Source organism: Nothobranchius furzeri, chromosome 4 (assembly GCF_043380555.1).
Source record: "Nothobranchius furzeri strain GRZ-AD chromosome 4, NfurGRZ-RIMD1, whole genome shotgun sequence".
Classification (NCBI taxonomy): Eukaryota; Metazoa; Chordata; class Actinopteri; order Cyprinodontiformes; family Nothobranchiidae; genus Nothobranchius; species Nothobranchius furzeri.
Window position 1 is genome coordinate 55,049,330 of NC_091744.1, and position 21,835 is coordinate 55,071,164.

Sequence of the window (21,835 nt, forward strand, 5' to 3'; positions counted from 1 at the left end):
CACTGAAAACTGCTGCTGTTAAGCCAATTCTAAAGAAAATTGGATCCCTTAGTGATGAATAATTGCAGACCAATCTCTAATCTCCCTTTCATTGGGAAAATTATTGAAAAAGCTGTTATGATCCAGCTGAACAACTTTCTCAAGACAAAAAACCTGCTAAACTCCAGTCAGGCTTTAAACGACACCACAGCACTGAAACTGCACTTAAAGTATTGAATGATATTTGTTTAAGAACAGATGCAGGCAAAACATCTGTCCTGGTGATGCTCGATCTCAGTGCAGCTTTTGATACTTTGGACCACAAAATCCTTCTTGATAGGAGGGGTGGGACTTTCAAGTACAATCCATAGTTGCTTCTGATCACATCTCAAAGAGGGGTTATGTTATCTCTCTTGGTGGTCACAAATCAAAGCTGGTCATGACATGTGGGGTCCCTCAAGGCTCAATTCTTGGACCACTGCTCTTCAATCTCTCCATGCTCCCCCTGGGTCAGGCCATAAACAATAACAACATTACCTATCCTAGTTTTGCAGATGACACAGAGGCCTATCCAGGTCTCTCACCTAGTGACCCCCTAGACTTACTTTGTCAGTGTTTGGAGGAAGTTGATGATTGGATGCAATCAAACTTCCTCCAGTTAAACAAAGACAGGACTGAAGTTATTGTCTTTGAAAATAGGAAGGACAGGATGGAGGTTATTGCACAACTTTGCTCCAGAGGAATAAAGACAAAGACCCAGGCTAGAAATCTTGGTGTAACTGATTCAGACCTGAGCTTCACTGGTCACAGTAAGGCTATAACTAGATCAGCGTTTTATCATTTTAATCTAATAGCAAGACTCAGGTCTCATGTCCAGACAGGACCTGGATAAACTCATTCATGTGTTCATCTCCAGCAGGCTGCATTATTGCAATGGTCTTTTGTCTGGTCTTCCCAAAAAAAGCTTTAAAGCAACTTCAGCTTGTTCAGAATGCTTCTGCTAGACTCTTAACAAGAACCAAGAGAACTGAACACATCACTCCTGTTCTTAAATCTCTACACTAGTCACCAGGCAGTGAACAACAGAATTTATTTCAAAGTGCTTCTACTAGTTTATAAATCACTCAGTGGCACAGGACCAGAATACATGTCGGATCTCCTTCAGGTATATACACCCAGCAGGGCTCTGAGATCCTTAGGAAGCAGTCAGCTTGTACAACCACGGGTCAGAACCAAACAGGGTGAAGCTGCTTTTAGCTACTCTACTGCAAACAGATGGAATCAGCTTCCTCATGACCTCAAATGTGCCCCAACTCTAAACTTTTAAATCAAAATTGAAAACTGTCATATATTCATCAGCCTTTGAATGGATGTTTCTTGTGCTGCTCCTTCCGCACTGTAACTGCTCACCCTTCAACTGTGCCTTTTTAAAAATTGTATTTCTTACATCAAATTTAATTTTTGTATTTTGAACTTTGATTTTATAATCTGCCATTTTATGCTGTCCCAGAGGAGTCATGCTGATCTCACACCTGTAAAGCACATTGAATGGCTTCTGTGTATGAAATGTGCAATAAATGAAGCTGTCTTGTCTTTTCCAGCTGTTTAATTCTCTATATTTTGATCTACCTTGTTTGCTTTATTTTATTTTTTTGTGCTTGTTCAGCTCCTTGTGATTTTTATCTTAGAAACGCTATAAAATACTTTATTCTTCCCAAATCAAATGGTGAGTACATGAAGGAGCGCTTTCTGTCGCTAGACGGCGCAAGTATTCATCAGCAGTGCAGCAGTAAGCGAAGAAGAGAACCAGCCAATCACATTGAAGCTACATGGGTCTTCGCCGGATATGTTCTCATCTCTGTACACGTGCTGCTGATGAAGGTCTGTGCTTTTTAAATTCCTTATGTCTCATATTTAATTATTAACATTCTGAAGTAACTCTTAAGTATTGTGACAGCAACTATTAATGTTTTTTGCACGTGAATTTCTATCTGACGCGTTTTTTCCGCGGTGAACTGCGTTTTTCGCACCGCACTGCCAAACTACATTGAGATAAGCAATAGTTGTGGTTAACTGTGGAATAGAACAAGGAAATAAAGTAAGATAATTACAATTTTGGCTTTATTTAAATCTTTAGAGGCCAGTAGTCAGTACGGCTTAGGTTTAGTTTATCTAGTTGGTAGTTTTGTGTGTTTATCCTTTTAAAAACTCGTCACAAGGCCTGGAAGCCTCAAGCCGCGTTGTTACTGCGAAATAATTTTTTTATTGGAGCTGAAACTAGTTTATCCCAACTGCCTTATGTTTTTAAACCGCTCAAGTTTCATCATACTGGTTTGTATTAAATGTCCAACTTGTTCGTTTTCAACACACAACGGAACAAGTAACAACAGTCTGACTAAAGAGAATAATACATTTTATCCTTTTTGTTCTTTTATCTCCTTAGGTATAAAAGAACAGCAGCTCCATCATGTGATAATGGCAGAGGTGTCAAACAGGAATAAGAAGGCCTCCTCCACGGGGCTCCTCAATAACTACAGATATTTATACAAGAAGTCTATTCGGATAAACGCAATGGAGAATGAAATGTTCAGGAAGAAACCCCAACAGAAGGTGCTTGTTCCCAAGAGAAAAACCAAAAGAAGCGGCACCTGGGATGAATCCCTGAATATGAATACATCCATAAAGAAGGCTAAAATCAGCGACACGTTGAACTCGGAAAACAAAAGTGTTGATGTAACAAAACATGAAGACTCGTCTGTCTTTGACCAAGATAGTCTAATATCAGCCCTCCGAGACCAGTGGGAGGTGGATAGTGGTTTCTCCTCAGAAACCAGTCCTCCACCCAGCGGTCGGAGTTCACCATGTCTCAGCTCGTGTTCAACCTCTGTGGTTGCTTTGGACTGTGAGATGGTGGGGACAGGGCCCGGCGGGCGATGCAACGAGCTGGCTCGCTGCAGCATCCTGAACTATCATGGTAACGTCCTGTATGACAAATACATCAAACCATGTCAGCCTGTCACAGATTTCAGAACCCGCTGGAGCGGCATACAAAGGCATCATCTCCAAAACGCCACACCATTCTATCAGGCCAGAGAGGAGGTAAAGCCGTCATTACTGTTGCATCAGAATCTGAAAATGTACATTTGTCCTTTTTAAGCCACATTACACTGACTTATCATTATTTTCAAAAGCAGAAGTCTTAAAGTGTCACAGGAGCTTTTGAGGGATATTTCTAAGGTCTCAAATTTCAGAAATGTGGCTATGTACCACAAATCCCTGGGGCCTCATTCATTAAACATTTGTAGAAATACCCCCCCCCCCCCCCCTTTATTTTTTTTTCTCCTATGAACGAGATTTAGAATGTTTTTACTAAGGCTGGGCAATTAATTGAAAATATATCGTTATCAAAATTTCTGACTTATCAAGATAATTTTTCTCATGTCAATAAATCTGATAATAAAAAAAATTAAAAGGTGTAGGTTGGCAACGTTCATGTCCCTTTAAGAAGCTGTATCACCTTGAGTCACGTAAAAATGTGACTCAACGTAATACATGTGACAGCCCCATGTAGTGGACAACTTTAGTTTCTGCGCATACCTGTAGTTATCGTCCATCGTTATCTAGGTGAAATCCTCAATATATCATGATACTGATTTTAGGCCACATCGCCCAGCCCTAGTTCGTATGAATGGTCAAAATCCGGATTTATGAAACATGCGTAGGCCTCTCGTACTCGCGTTCCTCCGCATTTGTCTGGTGATAAATCCCACCTGTGCATACCCAGGTGCTCGTGTCCGTAAACCGTATTTGGTCACTACATCCTCAGCATGTGAGGGGATTCCCTGCATTCTACCTGAAAAAAAGAAAACTTTGTTGCGAGATTGTGAGACTGCTGATTTGCAAATCAACCAAACAAGTTGCAGAGGTTATAAACGCAGTCGGGACAGAGGAGAGGTTCCCATCAGGAATAAACTTTAATGTGATAAATCGTAGAGTAACTGGTTGTCATTTACTTTTGACATTGAAGGAGTCGTTCTGGATGAAGTTAGTTTTTTTTTTGGAAATATTGCTCGAGAGTGCAGCTTCTGGGCTGTCACTCACTCTGGTTACCTTGACAACGAGTGTGAGATTGGGGAGCAGCGGAGGTTCTGGAGGGTTCTCGTAGTTTAAAATGGAATATGGACTGGTATCGGATTTGTGTGTGGTTCATCTGTCGCACCACAATAGGTCCCAAATCTCAGCACAGCTCCAGACTGATCTCCTGTCAGTGTTGAGGATTAGGGTTGTCACGGTGTGAAAATTTAACCTCACAGTTATTGTGACCAAAATTATCATGGTTTTCGGTATTATCGCGGTATTTTCTTAAACGTGTTACATTTTCAGACAACTAAACGAACCCTGTATATCAGGAAAATATTGCCCTCAGTTTGTGTCTAAATGTTGCCTAAAATTTGTTATTTTGTAATTATGTTGTTTACTTGTTTACATTTTTCCCCTTTAGTCTTTAAAATACCAATATTTACCCATAACTACTTATTTTTTGTCATGTTATTTTAAAAATATTAGATCAGATGATACTCAGTACTCAAGCCTTTACAATTTAATTCAAAAATACTTTATTAATCCCAGAGGGAAATTGATTGATTACTTGAGTAATAAACCCTATATCAGGAAAATATTGTCCTCGGTTTGTGTCCTTCCAGTGAGCTTTGCAGATTTGGGAAAATGTCATCAGGCAGTAATCATTGTTAAATTCATAATTATTCTCGGAGAGAGACCAACTCTTATCTGCCCCTGGGAGCCCCGTAATGCATAGCGTCATTTCAACATGGGGATGTCCGTGACACGGTTTATATGCAGGTAGCGGCGCTGCGGCTGCTTTATATAGCGACTCGTTGCATTCTCCCTCCACCCAAATCCTCGGATCACGCATTTTAGCTAAAACGCTAACGTTAGCTTGCGTTGCGTTGACTGTAGAGTTGTGGGTGATGGTCACGCAGATGTGTCATGAGATTTGAAGCATTGCTGCCTTTCACAGACACTTTTTCTGCACGTGCTGCAAACAGGATAGCCGTCTTCTATCAGCTGTCCCTCGGCATTCTTCAAATATCCCACTTTGTCTTCTTTGAGGGATAAAAAATGTCCCGAGCGCTGCCGTCTCCTCCTTTGGCCATTATTTCAGCTTTAGCTTCAAGAAAGTTTTGGTTGTAAACGGCAAATAAAAAAGTGCGCATGTGCCGCCGGCAACTTCAGCAGATGATACGGTGGCTGGTAAGGGTCACTGCGCCTACACCGCAGCCACGGTAATTCACCAAGATAATATATTTTTTTTTAAAACGACAGTTATTATTATTGTCAACTTTTTTACCTGGGTTTGCTGCTACACCGGTTACAGTGACAACCCTATTGAGGACAATGTGTTTTGTCCTCATGGGCTTCCTTAGAAGGAAACATGGCATCCAATATGGTGTCGCCCAGAGACTTAAGGTGTTTCTCAATGTCAAGATGCCTGACCGTGCGAGGCGATGTCTTGCGAGGCCAGGCGCCTTGCTTATGAGGACACTGTCCTTCCTTGGTCAAAGAAAACGCTTAAATGGAACAGACTTACATCACGAGGCCGCAGCTTCTGCGGCAGTCACTTAACGTCACGTGACATGGGAGATAACGTTATATTTTATGTGGTACATTCAATATAAATATTAAATAGTGTATATATTTGTTAAATATATAAACAAGTTACTAGCTGCTAACCACCGAAGCTGCAACTACTAAGCAACTAACCAACCGTAGATAACTTATTTGGATCTAAAAAAAAAAACATTTTAAATTAGTTGACTTACTTTTAAATTTGCCACAGAAGTAGCTGCCAGCTCCTGATCCGCCATTCTCAAGAAAATACCGAGCAGTATTCTGGGAAATTTTTGACCAAAGCTAGGTAGGGCTGGGCAATATATCGAAAATGTATCATTATCGAAATTTCTGACTCATCGTGACAATTTTTCCCATGTCAATTAATCTGATAATAAAAAAATTAAAAGATGTGTGTTGGTTGGCAACGTTCATGTCCCTTTAAGAAGCTGTACCACCTTGAGTCACGTAAAAAATGTGACTCAACGTAATACATGTGACAGCCCCATCTAGTGGACAACTTTTGTTTCTGCACATACCTGTAGTTATCGTCCATTTATCATTATCGAGGTGAAATCCTCAATGCATCGTGATATTGATTTTAGGCCACATCACCCAGCCTTAAGGCTAGGCTACAAGACACCTCCCATGTATCCTTGCTCAGCTAGGTAAACGGCTAACAAACTGAGAACACATGCCTTGGTAGAGCATGAACATTGGAACACGTCTTGGTGGTTCCTGATGACGTATCTCCTAGGCAACCAGGGCGGGACCAAGACATCAAGGCGAGGTTCCTTGGCATTGAAACACCTTTAGACCCGCTCCCATGTATTTTAGAACTGATTTTTATAGTTATGTTATGAAACTGCCAAAAATTTTCAACAACTGGGCATCTTTATTTAATTTACGTCATTTTGATGGATATTTCCAGAACTTAATGGTAAAAACTACACATTGTCACTTTAATAATATTAATAAGAAACAATCATATCTAATGCATCTCACGCAAAATCACAAGGTGTTTAACTAGGGAAAAAATATAAATTATATTAATTAAATAAAATGATTAAGAACATCATAAAAATGGGAAGAGAAAAAGTTGTGATTACAAAAACACGACAACCATTCTACAATGTCAGATTCCCGTTGGGTGTTGTAGCACCAATTATGTGACTCGGCTGTTTTTCCACCAAAATTATTTAATGGGTAAAATTATCTGTGGATGAGGAACTTGTGTGGATGACTGAAACCTTTGGTGTTGCGGTTCCCCCATTCTACCACTAGATGCTGTTCCTACTCATGCTCTGACGTTTTCTTATGTTTAGGAACATTTCCATGTACGGGTACGAATGGATGAATACCACACAATGCATACCACACAATGCATAAAATAGTTCCTGTGGTGGTGAACTAGCTTGATGAATGCGTACCCAGGTTGCTGGATGGTATTTGGTTTATTGCAGTCCAAAAATAATAAATAAATAAATAAAATGAATCCAAAATGTTCAAAGTTTTAGTTGGATATGCCAATCCATTTATTGTCCAGAAAGTTGAAGTAATAGGAAATTAAAAAAAGAACAGTTTTATATAAAGCACAAACATGAGCACAGTCAAAAAATGTTTGTCTCTGTTCCCCACACCTTAACTGTAATTGCACATCCTTTGAACCCTTTTCTGGCAAGAGCGCCCTCTGTGGCTAATGGCTCCACCAGTTCCTACGCACGTTAAGACGCACAGATCTTTGCATGAGTGTAGTTGATACATGAGGCCCCTGGTTTTACACATGCTGACCTTTTAGCCATCAAACCGGGGGTATGTGGCATGTAGCCTATTTCTACAGAACTGGTACAGATTTGTACAAATGGGTAAACGCCCAGTATGCCTTAAAAAGCATCTGAGATTAGTCATATCCATATAAAGGCTTTGGGGCACCCAGCTGTTGCTCAAGCCAACTTTAAGAAATAACAAACACCACAGTGTTCACATTTTTAAGAGCTAGTGGCCTCACATTAACATGGAGTGTTTCAACACCTGTAGTCTAGTTCCTCTGGTCTGAATCACTTCTATGTTAAGCTGATCTGCAGGTAATTTTTCTTTCACACAGAGAAAATGGCAACCGAAACATGCCACAGCATATAAGTGCAGTTATTTGGGGAAAAAAAAAACAACTTTATTTTGCAAAAAGGAAGCATGTTTCGGTAGCTAGCGTTTTGCTGACAAAGCATGAAATGTACTCGGCAGGTTTAAAGGCAAGCCTGTTGGGAACACACCCTTGTCTTAAAAGGCAGAGTGAAATTCACTTGGCATGAGTGAAATGCTTGTTGCCATCATGTTTCCTCTGGTCCAGCCCCTTAAATGTCTGGACAAAATTTAGGGCTGGGGTATTCGATTCCAGGCCTGGGGGTCCAAAATGGTAAATGGCCTGTATTTGATATAGCGCCTTCTAGAGTCCTGGAACCCTCCAAGGTGCTTTACAACACAATCACCCATTCACACACACATTCACACACTGGTGGGAATGAGCTACGATGTAGCCACAGCTGCCCTGGGATGCACTGACAGAGGCGAGGCTGCCGAGCACTGGCGCCACAGGTCCCTCCGACCACCACCAGCAGGCAATGTGGGTTAAGTGTCTTGCCCAAGGACACAACAACAGCGACACACTGAGCTCAAACCCGCAACCTTCCGATTACGGGTCGAGCACTTAACTCCTGTGCCACCGTCGCCTCAATATCAGCACGTTTTAGTTTTAACTCTGTTTCAGCACACCTGATTTCAATCAGCAGGTGATTAATAGGCTTCTGCAGTGCCCGATGAGCTCTTGCACAGGTGAATCAAGTGTGTTGAATCAGAGAAACCACTAAAACGGGGTACCAATGTCCACCCCTGCTCCAGGGTAACTGTCCATCCATCCATTTTCATCCACTTATCTTGAGTTGGGTCGCGGGGCCAGTAGCCTAAGGCGAGAGGCCCAGACTTCCCTTTCCCCAGCCACTTGGGCCAGCTCCTCCGGGGGAATCCCAAGGCGTTCCCTTGCCAGGTGAGAGACATAGTCCCTCCACCGTGTCCTGGGTCTACCTTTAGGTCTCTTCCCGGTTGGACGTGCCCGGAAAACCTCACCAGGGAGGCATCCTGACCAGATGCCCAAGCCACCTCAACTGGCTCCTCTCAATCTGGAGGAGCAGCGGGTCTGCTCCGAGCCCCTCCCGAATAACTGAGCTTCTCACCCTATCTCTAAAGACGAGCCCAGCCACTCTTCAAAGAAAACTAATTTCGGCCGCTTGTATCCACGATCTTGTTCTATCGGTCACTACCTAAAGCTCATGACCATAGGTGAGGGTAGGAACGTAGATCGACTGGTAAATCGAGAGCTTCGCCTTCTGACTCGAGACTCTCTTCACCACGACAGACCGTTACAACGCCCGCATCACTGCAGATGCAGCACCAATCTGCCTATCGATCTCACGCTCCAGTTTTCCCTCACTCGTGAACAAGACCCCGAGATACTTAAACTCCTCCACTTGGGGCAGGACCTCATCCCTGACCCGGAGGAGGCATTCTACCCTTTTCCGAATCAAGACCATGTTCTCAGATTTAGAGGAGCTGATTCTCATCCCAGCTGCTTCACGCTCGGCTGCAAACCACTCCAGCGAAAGCTGAAGATCACGTTCTGATGAAGCCAACAGGACCACATCATCTGCAAAAAGCAGAGACCTGATCCTCAGGCCACCAAAACGGATGCCCTCCACACCTTGGCTGCGCCTTGAAATCCTGTCCATAAAGGTTATGAACAGAATCAGTGATAAAGGGCAGCCTTGGCGGAGTCCAACTCTCACTGGGAACGAGCCCGACTTACTGCTGGCAATGCGGACCAAGCTCTGACACCGGTCATACAGGGACCTAACAGCCCGTATCAGAGGGCCTGGTACCCCATACTCCCAGAGTACCCCCCACAGGGCCCCTCGAGGGACACGGTCAAACGCCTTCTCCAAATCCACAAAACACATGTAAACTGGTTGGGCAAATTCCCACGCACCCTCCAGGATCCCCCTAAGGGTATAGAGCTGGTCCAGTGTTCCACGGCCAGGACGAAAACCACATTGCTCCTCCTGAATCATAGGTTCAACAATCCGACGGACCCTCCTCTCCAGAACCCCTGAATAGACCTTACCAGGAAGGCTCAGGAGTGTGATCCCGCTGTAGTTGGAACTAGGGATGGGTACCGAATTTGGTACTTTTTAAGGTACCGACCAAATTCCACAGTACCGACCGAGCACCGATTCACTTCATTTGAAACGGTGCCTCGTTTCGGTACCCGTCCTTCACAACGAGAACTTGCCTAGACAGCTGCGCATGCGCAAGAGCGTTATGTCATCGGCCGCTGTGAGCGAGTTGTAAACAGAGCAGCATGGGTAGAAAGAACGAACGCTAAAGCTTGGGTCCACTTCACTAAATGTGATGGGTAACTGGGTGATGATGAAACCAGCGACAACGATCTAAGTGAGACATCCTCATCTTAATCTGCTCCGGTAGGTAAATAAAATGTAAGATAACGTTAGCTTGATTTGTTAGCTTCCGTTTCACTAATGATGCGTTCGCTTTCTCCTCGGAACTCCGAAATTCCGGCTAGAAGAACATGAACGCGCACTAAAGTTTGGCTTCACTTTACTAAATGCGACGGGTGATTGGGTGAAGATGAAACCAGTGACGACGATTTAAGTGTGAGGCATCATCGTTTAAATCTGATCCAGCAGTTAAATAAACTTTTTAAGATAACGTAGCTTGATATGTTAGCTTCCTATGCCACCGTTGTTATCAGCTAATGGTGCGTTCGCTTTCTCCTCGGAAATTCTATCTTCCCAGTAGGAAAAATCAATTGAAAAAGGACGGTAAAAGGAATGAAGATGCACAGTAAATTTAGTTCACATTAAAGATGTTTGCTTCAGTTTAATTATCAGCTTATAAAACTACAAGGACAATGTTAAAATACAAACAGTTGTATGTTATTTATCGTGATATTTATCAAATATGGTTATAAATTGAGAAAAATATATATCTAATTATAAAAGATAATTAAAATATTAAACACTCAAAAGTATCGAAAATTGGTACCGTTAAGTACCGGTATCGATTCGTAGGTACCAGGAATTAGTACCGAATCGATTCAAATGTCAAAGGTACCCATCCCTAGTTGGAACACACCCTGCGGTCCCCCTTTTTAAATAAGGGGACCACCACCCCGGTCTGCCAATCCAGTGGGACTGCCCCAGATGTCCACGCGATATTGCAGAGCCGCGTCAGCCAACACAGCCCCACAACATCTAGAGCTTTAAGGAACTCCAGGTGGATCTCATCCACCCCTGGAGCCTTGCCACAGAGGAGCTTTTAACCACCTCACTGACCACAGCACCAGAGATTTGAGAGGCCAACCCAAAGTCCCCAGAGACTGCTTCCTCACTGGAAGACGTGTCGGTGGGATTGAGGAGGTCTTCGAAGTATTCTGCTCACCGATCCACAACGTCCTGAGTAGAGGTCAGCAGCACACCGTCCCCACTATAGATAGTGTTGGTAGCGCACTGCTTTCCCCCTCTGAGGTGCCGGATGGTGGACCAGAATCTCCTCGGAGCCGTACGGAAGTCTTGCTCCATGGTCTCACCGAACTCCTCCCATGCCCGGGATTTTGCCTTGGCAACCACCCGAGCCGCGTTCCGCTTGGACTGCCGGTACCCGTCAGCTGCTTCTTGAGTCCCACAGGCCAAAAGTATCTGATAGGACTCTTTCTTCAGCTTGACAGCATCCCTAACCGCTGGTGTCCACCAGCGGGTTCGGGGGTTGCCTCCACGACAGGCACCGACGATCCTGCGACCACAGCTCCGGTCGGCCGCCTCAACAATGGAGGCACAAAACAGGGTCCATTCAAACTCAATGTCCCCCGCCTCCCCCGGAACATTTTGGAAGTTCTGTCGGAGGTGGGAATTGAAGCTCCTTCTGACAGCAGACTCTGCCAGACGTTCCCAGCAGACCCTCGCGATACGTTTGGGCCTGCCTGTTATGAACGGCATCCTCCCCCACCATCTGAGCCAACTCACCACCAGGTGGTGCTGAGTTAGCTTATTTAGAAAGTAACACATTAGAATAATAGTTACTGGTAAATGTAACAGCATTACCATCACACATTACCAGACACTGGGTATTTTGTAGTTCTGCTGGTCAGAATGTGTTGATGGAAAGTCAAGATTTTCAACACTTTAGTACCATTAAAGTTTTGACCTCCTGTACATTTTGCTTCTTTCCCTCAGATCTGCAGCATACTTGAAGGCAAAGTGGTTGTGGGTCACTCCATCCACAATGACTTTGAGGCTCTGGACATTGTCCATCCTGGACACATGATCAGGGACACATTTACAACACGTCTTCTGAGTCGACTGGCTGGTTTCCCTCGTGAGCGATACTCGTCACTAAAAATCTTGTCCAGTAAGCTTCTGAACAGAAAGATACAGGTAAACGGTCTTTTCAGGTGAAAATTACTGGGACACAAGCATAAAATAATTTTAAATAAAAATACGAAAATGTAAAGAAGTAGCCCCAAAATATACAGAAATGACAAACAGCAGCATGAAAACTAGTTAGTGAGGAAGAATCAGCAGAAGGTCCCACCAAAGCTTTCCAGTTAACCGGCTATTAACCGTTAAGGGGCGTCAATAGCCAGTTAAAGAAATTTTGGTAAACGTGCATCCCTAAAAGCGATTATTAATGCTGAAAGTTTTATAACCATTTGTTACAAATCATTAAATGTGTTTGTCCTCACAGGCTTCCGTAGAAGGAAACATGATAACAGAGACTTAGGGTGTTTCTCAATGTCAAGACTCCTGACCTTGTGAGGCGATGTCTTGCGAAGCCAGGCGCCTTACTTATGAGGACGCTGTCCTTCCTTGGTCAAACAAAACGGTTAAATGGAACAGACTTGCATCACGTGACCGCGGCTTCCAAGGCGGTCACATAACGTGACATGGGAGATATTCTATATGTTTAAGTTTCAATATAAATATATAACGAGTTGTGTATATGTTTATTAAAACTATAAATGAGTTACTACCTGCTAGCCACCGAAGCTGCAACTAATAAGCAAGTAACCAACAATAAATAACTTCTTTGGATTAAAAAAAATCATTTAAAATTAGTTGACTTACTTTTAAACTTGACATTTGTCCCCGTAGTAGCTGCCGGCTTCTGATCCGCCATCCTTTTGAAAATACAGTGGTGTATTCTGGGTAATTTTTGACAAAGGCTAGGCTACAAGACACCTCCTGTGTATCCTTGCTCAGCTAGCGAAACGGCTAACAAACGGAGAACACTCGCCTCGGTAGAACATGAACATTGGAACACGTCTTGGTGGCTCCCGATTAGGGCTGCACGATATTAGGAAAACCTGCGATATTCGATAACAGTACTTAATATTGCGATATCGATATTACTCACGATAAATGAACAAATACTAAAGTATGCAGTGTTGATGTCGTCTGGAGTGTGGCGTCTGCTTTGGGTTCAAAGCAAACAAAAACTAATGCATGAATTCCATTACAACATAACATTTTTATTGCAAAAATATGCAGCTGCACCTGCTACTGTATTAGCAGCAAAACAACAAACTGCATGCATGCAGTTTCTCAGTGACTGTAAAACATCACCTCCACCATAAAACTTTTTCTGATGCTCCAAATACAGAAAAACATCCCTTACCAGGGTTTTTGAATAAATGGAAAAAAAAAATCAGAAAATAAGTTTAAATGTTAAATAATAGTTAACATCACTTAAATGCAACAGCAAATTCTCTCATTGCTACTGAACATTTTCTCCACTTATGTGGTTATGATAGAAGGCTGTTGCTGCAATTGGGAAGTGAACTGTGCTGGGCCAAACTAGGAGAATATTAAGATTTTCTGAGGGAAAGAGAAAAACAATTGTCTACCTTTCAGAAGAGGAACTGGCAAAAAAACTACATGGAAAATATGTGAAAACGTTTGTTTTTAACCCCAAATTGAACAAGTTTACCTAGATCTTAAAAAGCAGCTCAGATGATGAAACTGCAACTATGATTCTGATAACAAGCTAACAAATTGAACTAGCTCCTCTTGAGATAACCGGCTAGCAGAGCTTCTGACTGACAGTTTATGTGCAGCAGCAAATCAACTATCCTGATTAACAAGGTTATAAAAGCTCATAAATGAAAAATCACTTTGATGTGTGGGGGGACTTTTCCATGCCCTCTTTAGCAGGGTGGGACTGGGAGGAGAGTGCTGTAGCCTTTAAGCTGGAAGCTAACCAGAGCCTGGGGCTAACATCACCACCTGGTGGAACACTAGCAACATGAAGGTGGGTGGGTTGGTTCACCGGCATGTGTCGGAGTCAGCCCGGTTACTATCAGCTGCTTAACGACACCGAGTGGGTTCACGTTCATGTTTGAAAGCAGCGCGGATTCCAGAAACCTCAGCACAAAGTGCGTTCGTTAATCTGAGTCAGCATGACGAGCAAGGGAAGCGAGTGGCAGCGGAAAGCGGGGGCGGAGCGGAGATTGTGGAATTTTGGGGTAAGGGTCTACGTAGGGGGCGGGCGTATTACGTGAATGGACCCATCTGATTGGCCGCATATCAGAGGGGCTACATTTGATTGGTCAAATAATGCTTCCGCGTAAAAGACAGCTGGTCTACAAAAAGTTGATGTATGACACGGATGGAAATGTTCAAACCAAACATTTATCGCCGTTTTTGACGTGTTTTGCGATGGGCCTATCGCACGTCCTGTTATCGCGATGACGATAAATTTTCGATATATTGTGCAGCCCTACTCCCGATGAGTATCTCCTAGGCAACCGGGGTGGGGCCAAGACATTGAGGCAAGGTTCCTTGGCATTGAGAAACACCCTTAGACCCGCTCCCATGTATTTTAGACCCGATATTAATGGTTATACGTTATGAAACTGCCAATATTTTTCAACAACTGGGCATCATTTTATTTATTTACAACAACATTTCAAAGGATATTTCCAGAGATTAATGGTAAACTACATATTGTCACTTTAAAACTGTTTTGCATAAACAAAAGGCTTATTTTAATGGTGTGGTACACTCGTTAAATCAGTACATTTGCGGTGGTCTCTAATGAATGCCTTGTAAATTGTTCTCTGGGTACAAAAAGCCCTGGTGCACTTGTTTCACGATCTAGAAGATTGCTGGATCAAAGGAGAGCTTCAGACGGCAGGACGTGGAGTATTACTTCTTCATATTTAGACATCTCACCTCTAATTGACTAACAAAAATGTGACTCTACCACTCAGTGCGTTTACATGCGCACCAGAAACCCCAAGTAATGCCCTAAAAAGACTTGCATCGTTTTTTAAATGCATATAGGTTTAAATTCATATTACTATGTAGTAGGTCGGTAAGTAAAAACCTCTATCGTAGGCTGAATTTATACAAGTTTTTACCATAGACCATTTATACCCCCATTACTGTCTGAGAGTAGATAAAAATATTTGGTGTCTGCAAACAGAATGACCTGGGTGATTTTTGTTAACGGTTTGGTCCGTGTGTTCTTCTGCTCAGGCTGGGAGGAAAGGTCACTGTTCAGTGGAGGATGCCCAAGCTGCCCTCGATCTCTACAAGCTGGTGGAGGGCGAGTGGGAGCAGGAGCTGCAGAGGAAGCTGAGAGATGACGAAGCTCCATGTGAGCCGAGCTTTGCCTCGTCAAACCACTACATGCAGGACGAGTACTGGCCAGAGGAGGTTGTGACAGAAAGCCAGTGAAAAGCATTCATTCATGTTAGAGGGTACCATTATGTGAATAAAAAAAACAATTTAATAGTTAGTAAGCGAGACAAGTTTATCGACCTTGTCCCTCTGAAGAGGAAAATTATTTAATAACTTAAATGAAAACATTTTGTGAGTTAAACATGGTGCACATTACCTCCTTGCTTTTAAGATGTTTGGCATTCTAAACCAAACTGATGGCAAAGACTCTGAAACACTTTAAGCTGCCGTTTTCTGTAAATGTGAGTTTTGGAGTGCTTTTAAGAGTTGGCTAGTCTGAAAAGATAGTCGGTGCTTTTGAAATGTTTAGAGGCTTATTTGTTTTTGAAAATCTACAGCAGTAATATTTGAATGTGCTGAGCAGAACCTTTTGAAGCTTGTGTAAAAGTTCACCACCTCAAAGCCTTTAACCGGTGTTTTAGTTTCTTTTAAACCTGTTAATTGAACTGATCGTGAGCCTTTGTTTGTGTCACTGCCAGCAGAGGGAGACAAGTTCATGTTCTCAGCTGGACTCTATACACGACTTTTGGTGAAATAAAACATTGCAAATAATTCACTAAGTTTGGCCCAAGTGTAAAGTTTTTGGACTTTTTGAATTAATTTTAGTTTAATCTCTGTTCACTCCAGATGTGAAGAGTAATAGTAAAGTAAAAAATATTTCACAATACTTATACTCTGCTACTTTAACTCCTTTTATTAAAAAGGTAAACACACACAAATCAATGCATAACGCTAATCCTGAACAGCACTCAGTTGAAATTGCATGGTCTCTATGGGATAAGGGTTAGCCGTAGCAAAAACAAAATTTTCTATGTTGCCTACAATATGACAGAGTCCGACTCACTTTTATAGCCTGGCTAACTATATATGTGAATATAGTCTGGTCACAACCCACGTAACTAAATGAGCTTATTTTAAAATTAACACCTGGTAGTGGTCATGCTGGTTGTCTTTCAAACTGTCTCCGCATGCTATTATACAACAAACGTGATGTTCTCACCGCTTTGGATGTCCGTCATCAACAGGGCATTTCACCATACGCCATTGAAGAAGATGCAAATACATCTTTTTATAAAAGGACGTAAGAAGTTCCTCTATCTGCTCTTGACTCAAAAGGCCAAGTAAAAACAGTCCAGTTTTGATGCCAAAGCCGTTTTAAACGAGCCTTCACCATCTTAGTTTTGCTCGGCCACAGTAACTTCCCACCCACCAAACCGACAGCCCTGTGATTGACAAGCTACAATTATGGTCTGGGCTGTTGAGGTTCCAGTGGAGCGTGGCTAGACTGACATGCAGAGCAAAATCATTCAGCTTCTGCTGCTGTCTGTCTAGATTTCTAGGCAATCACTTTTATGCATTTAAAAAAAAAGTCATGCAAAATTGCTGAAAGTGGGAAAACTCCAGATTGCTGCTTTAATGAGGTGAACTCAGTGTGGAGTCATATCTTTAATCATTCACAATTTTGTGCTTCTGTTAATAGTCTTGCCTTTGCTTCCTGGCCTCCTCTGCTCCCACTCAAACTCCCAAGTGATTGCACACATTCGAAGGGCTGAGTGTGCAACCAGAGAACAGAGCATTTCATTGTTTCCCAAATCGCTTTATAGAGCTGATCAGGCCTGATCTAACAGATTACAGCCCACCTTCTTGTTTTTCATGCATCAGAAGAAAAACGTGCATCAGTTACATTCACACCACCTGGGTCAGCTAGGGTGAAGTGGGTAAATCCCAAATATTAATTTTACAACTCCAGCAACCAGTGTGCAAAATCCACACTGACATGAGGCAACTTTCTACTTACTGATTATTTATGAAATACACTGATCCCCCCCCAAAAAAGGGGAACTCAAAGATAAGCCATCCTAGATCTGAATGAGTGAAACATTTTTATTAAGTATTTTGTTTACATATTTAAATGTGTTGACAACAAAATCACACAAATGGTTAATGGAAATCAGATTTATCAACCCATGGAGGTCTGGATTTGAGGTCATGTTCAAAATGAAACTTCAAAATGAGGCTCTATAGTGTGTGTGGCTTCCACGAGCCTGCATGGCCTTCCTACAATGCCTAGGCATGCTCCTGATGAGGTGGCAGATAGTCTCCTGAGGGATGTCCTGGACAGTGGTGCATCAAGCTGATCATGATGTCACAGATGTGTTCAGTTGGATTCAGGTCTGGGGAACTGGTGATGCGGGCCAGTCCATAACATCAATGCCTTCGTATTGCAGGAACTGGTGACGCACTATAGCCACATGAAGTCTAGCACGGTCTTGCGATAGGAGGGATCTGAGAATGTCATCTTGGTACCTAATGGCAGTCAGCTACCTCTGGCGAGCACATGGAGGGCTGTGCATCCCCCAAAAGAAATGCCACCCCACACCATTCCTAACCCACTGCCAAATTGGGCATTCTGGAGGATGTTGCAGGCAGCAGAACATTCTCCATGGTGTTTCCAGACTCTGTCACGTGTGACAGGATGATCACTGGCACCTGCTTTTAATTAGTGGTCATCAGCAGGTGGGCGGTGCATATACAGAGCTTGATTTTCCTCGGAGATCTCACTGATGAGGCAGTTTCCTAGGATCAGTTGGCCATATTGGCCAAACAAGGAACACATCACCATGATGAGTGCGTTGCCCATGTCTTGGAGCGACATGGTGGAGGTTCTCTCGGTCATTAATCCGCCTAATTGAGAGGCGCACCATGAGGCACTGCTGTTCTGTCTCTGTTCTGTTTGGATTTCATTCAGTCGGATTTTGTGTTGGTTGTCCTGCTCCACCCTGCCCTGTTCTGTGCTGCCAGCCCACAATTGATTGTGTCCCAGTTATCGTCTTGAACAGCCATGGCGGTCTCCAACCTGTGGGCAGTCTACCAATTTCCTTGCTAAATGGTTGATGGTGTTCACCCTCTGTTCTCTCCGGATCGTCCTGGTCTGTTATGATGACTCCTGCTCCAGCGCTGAATCACGTTTGGGGGCAGCTGCCATTGAGTCCGCTAGGAAGCTCCAGCTGTGCTAGGAACGGGACCACAGCATAAAGGACTGATAAAGGCCTGGTGGAAAGGCTTGGTGCTCTTATGGATGTGTGGTTGTGTGGGTGTGCATGAACTTGTGCAAAGGACAACACAAACTTGAAAGTTTATTTACACTTATTGTTTTGAAGACCTAAACTTGTTTTACTCTTGTTACAGGCTGGGAGCTGCAGGTGGTGGCTGGAAGGTCTCTGGGTGTTGGTTCATCTTGGTGTGTGTGCTGTGCCCAAAGGTTCCTTCACTCCTGAATGCATGATCACGAGTGTTTGGTGGTGCCTTTGATTTATTATTTTATTTATTTATTGGGGTTTTGCACCCCAGCAGCTGACTGGTCCCCACTGGTAAGCCTCAGCCTGGGTATTTTTAGTCTATAATTTTAATAATCAATTGCTTTTAGTAAATATTTTATACCTTTACTGAGGTCTTGTTCTTATTTTAATAAATTGTGCAACCATCCTTTGCCACATGTCTTGCTTTCCTTTGTAGAATGGACTTGCTTGTCCTTTCAGTCATTTTTTATTAGTCTTTGTGTAACAACTTATTTTTATTTATTTTAACTAATTGAAGGAGTATCGCCTCGGCGACGCCGCTCCGTCCTCCCATCTGAAAGGCCACACATGCAATCCATGTGAACCTGTTTTCATCTGTGAAATGCACAGGGCGCCAGTGGCGAATTTTCCTATCTTGATGTTCTCTGGCAAACGCCAAACGTCCTGCACAGTTGAGCTGTAAGCTCACCACCTGTGGATGTCGGGCCCTCTTGCCATCCTCATGGAGTCTGTTTCTGACCATTTGAACAGAGACATGCACATTTGTGGCCCGCTAGAGGTCATTTATGCCACTTACACACTTGCACTGGCTCCCGGCTCTGGCAGTGCTTCTCCTGTTCCTCCTTGCACATAGGTAGAGGTAGCGGTCCTGCTGCTGGGTTGTTGCCCTCCTAGCCTCCATGTAAAATCGCTTTGGAGTCCTTTCTCTGAGAGGCGCTATACAAGTGTGGGTAATTTTTCATTTATGTCTCCTGATGTACTGGCCTGTCTCCTGGTAGAGCCTCCATGCTACATTGACAGACACAGTAAACCTTGCAACAGCTTGCACTGATGTGCCATCCTGAATGAGCTGCACCACCTGAGCCACTTGTGTGGGTTGTAGACCCCGTCTCATGCTACCACTTGGGTGAAAGCACCGCCAGCATTCAAAAGTGACCAAATCATCAGGCAGAAAGCAGGAATTGGGAAGTGGTCTGTCGTCACCACCTGCAGAACCACTCCTTTATTGGCGACATCTTGCTAATTGCCTATAATTTCCACCTGTTGTCTATTCCATCTATACAACAACATGGGGAATTGTCAATCAGTCTGGCTTCTGTAGTGAAGTTTGAGATTGTTTGAGTTTGTGATGGACTCGGCAAGGGACTGCACAACATCCAGTGTAAATTGTTGAAATGAGCAGAAATATAAACCCTGCATCATTTCTGATGGCTGAAGACCAAACGTATCTAGAAAACCTCTCTCATAAGCCTCCTGCAGTCATAGCTGACTTAGAAAATTGTGCCCTAGGCGCTCGTGGTGGTACAGCTTGAATATCGTTGTCTGTGACTGGTGAGTCCAATGCTGGAACGGCATTCCCTGCCACATAAGGAGCAGGTGTGGTTGGTTGCGGGGGATCTCTGTGCTTATGTTCTTTCCGCTTGGCTCTTTGTTCTTCTGCTAGGTTCTTCATCTGGTCCTTGTCCTTCCTCGGTTGTTTGTGAATCAGACAGTGACAGCCACTACAGCTGGCTGCAGCATCTTCCCATCTTGCTGTGTCCATGTCCAGAGCTTTCATGTCACGCTTAAAGACATCTTTGTAACACAGCTGTGGACAGACTTGAGGTCTTTTGCCAGTGGCGAGCTCTCAGTAGAAAATGTCCTTGGAGATTCGACCATCCTCCATGCGGTGCATGCGGCCGATCCAGCGCAGTCTGCATTACCTGAGTACGGTGTGCATGGGAGGGAGGCCGGTCCACTCAAGGACCACTGTGTTGTGGATTTTGTCTATCCATCTGCCGATGAGGACGCGGCAAAGACATTGCATGTGGAAAATGTTTAGCTTACGTTCCTGCTTGGCGTAGGTTGTACATGTTTCACTGCCGTACAGGACAGCGCTGATGATGCAAGCATTGTACACATCCATCTTGATTGTAGCGGTCATCTTGGGGTTCTCCCAGACGTGTGGTCCATCGTCCCAGGGTTGTTGCAGCTTTACCGATGCACTTGTTGATTTCAGCACCCAAGGGCAGGTTGTCGGCGATTGTCGAGCCTATGTAAATGGACTGGTGGGCCACTTCCAGCTGATAGTTGTCAATGATGGGTTATATGGAGAACCTGCTGTTGCCCAGGTAACAGAACCCCCTTCTCCAAGGCGCTGGTTGATCCAAAGGAATGGGAGAACCAGTACAGTTTGGGACCAGTGACGTCGCAGGAGTTGTCAGGATGTGACTGCATGCAATCACAAACTACCTGGGACTCCAGCTCTAGATTTTTACTCCTGAGGCCTTTCTTCTCAAGCCACAAGGCAGAGGAAGTTATACAGAGTTTTCCTTCTCTGCATGTGGCAGGTAGCACAGGGTTACATGGTACCTGTGGCAGGTAAAACCCTGACCTGACCTGACCTCCCTACTGATGAACAAAAAGTCTTGACAAACTTTAACAGTAGCAGGATTTTGCTCTGCAGGTTGGTCTAGGCACACTCCATTGTAGCCTCAGCAGGTCTACCATTGGACTGAACAGTTTTGGGTCAGGCCAATCACAGCACTCTAAGTTTGTAGAGAGATGTTGGGCGGGCTTAGCACCAGAGCTGCGATGAAGGAAAACTACAAAAAATGGCGTTGGCTCAGGGACGGAGCTTGTTTGAAATGGCTTTGGACAATTTAGACTCGGGCTTTTCTTTGAGACATGAGCAGATAGATTAATCTAGCTGTTGAAATGTCTCATCAGCCTTCATTAGTTTCTACAGGAGTGATTCATCACTAAATTAAACAAATGTTTAGTGTTTGTGATCTAAAACATGCAGGAAATGTGTGCTGGAAGCAGACTCCAGTGCCGGCACATCAGCACCACTTTACTATTGACTAACAGGGACCTGACCGGCACTCTGAAGTTGCAAGTGCGATATTCTGGCTACTGGGGATGGTGGGGTCTGAGTGACTTTCATTTACCCTGTGAAGGGTCATTTACTGGCTCAAGAAAATTATTGAAAAATATGCAAAAGCTGCGTAGCATGTCTTTAACCCCCAGAGACCCACGGTGGTAACATTACAACATCAGATTTAAGTCTACAAAAATAAACCTTCCCCATTTTTTTTATCTTTTTAAAACCACATTGACATTGCTAATAGGTGCTATTGTTCA

General features: G+C 43.6%; 1 protein-coding gene across 3 annotated transcripts; it reads left to right on the plus strand.

Moving 5' to 3' along the window:
- The first annotated feature begins 1,761 nt into the window (after positions 1-1,761).
- On the plus strand, positions 1,762-15,973 carry isg20 (interferon stimulated exonuclease gene). Of its 3 annotated transcripts, none has more exons than XM_015963869.2 (4): positions 1,762-1,860; positions 2,423-3,078; positions 11,907-12,107; positions 15,210-15,973. In XM_015963869.2, exons 1-4 carry the CDS (start codon positions 1,809-1,811, stop codon positions 15,408-15,410), a joined length of 1,110 nt encoding a protein of 369 aa, XP_015819355.1. In that variant the 5' UTR covers positions 1,762-1,808; the 3' UTR covers positions 15,411-15,973. The 3 variants fall into 3 exon arrangements, with proteins under 3 accessions (XP_015819355.1, XP_015819356.1, XP_054588796.1); XM_054732821.2 differs by lacking the exon at positions 1,762-1,860 and adding an exon at positions 1,937-2,310; XM_015963870.2 differs by lacking the exon at positions 11,907-12,107.
- The last annotated feature ends 5,862 nt before the right edge of the window (positions 15,974-21,835 follow it).

What these genes read in the sequence shown, in the direction of transcription:
- isg20 (XM_015963869.2), top strand. Translation starts at nt 1,809, where the DNA reads ATGGGTCTTCGCCGGATATGTTCTCATCTCTGTACACGTGCTGCTGAT. An exon ending in TCTATCAGGCCAGAGAGGAG is followed by an intron (nt 3,079 to 11,906) that starts GTAAAGCCGTCA and finishes TCTTTCCCTCAG; the next exon opens with ATCTGCAGCATACTTGAAGG. An exon ending in TTCTGAACAGAAAGATACAG is followed by an intron (nt 12,108 to 15,209) that starts GTAAACGGTCTT and finishes TCTTCTGCTCAG; the next exon opens with GCTGGGAGGAAAGGTCACTG.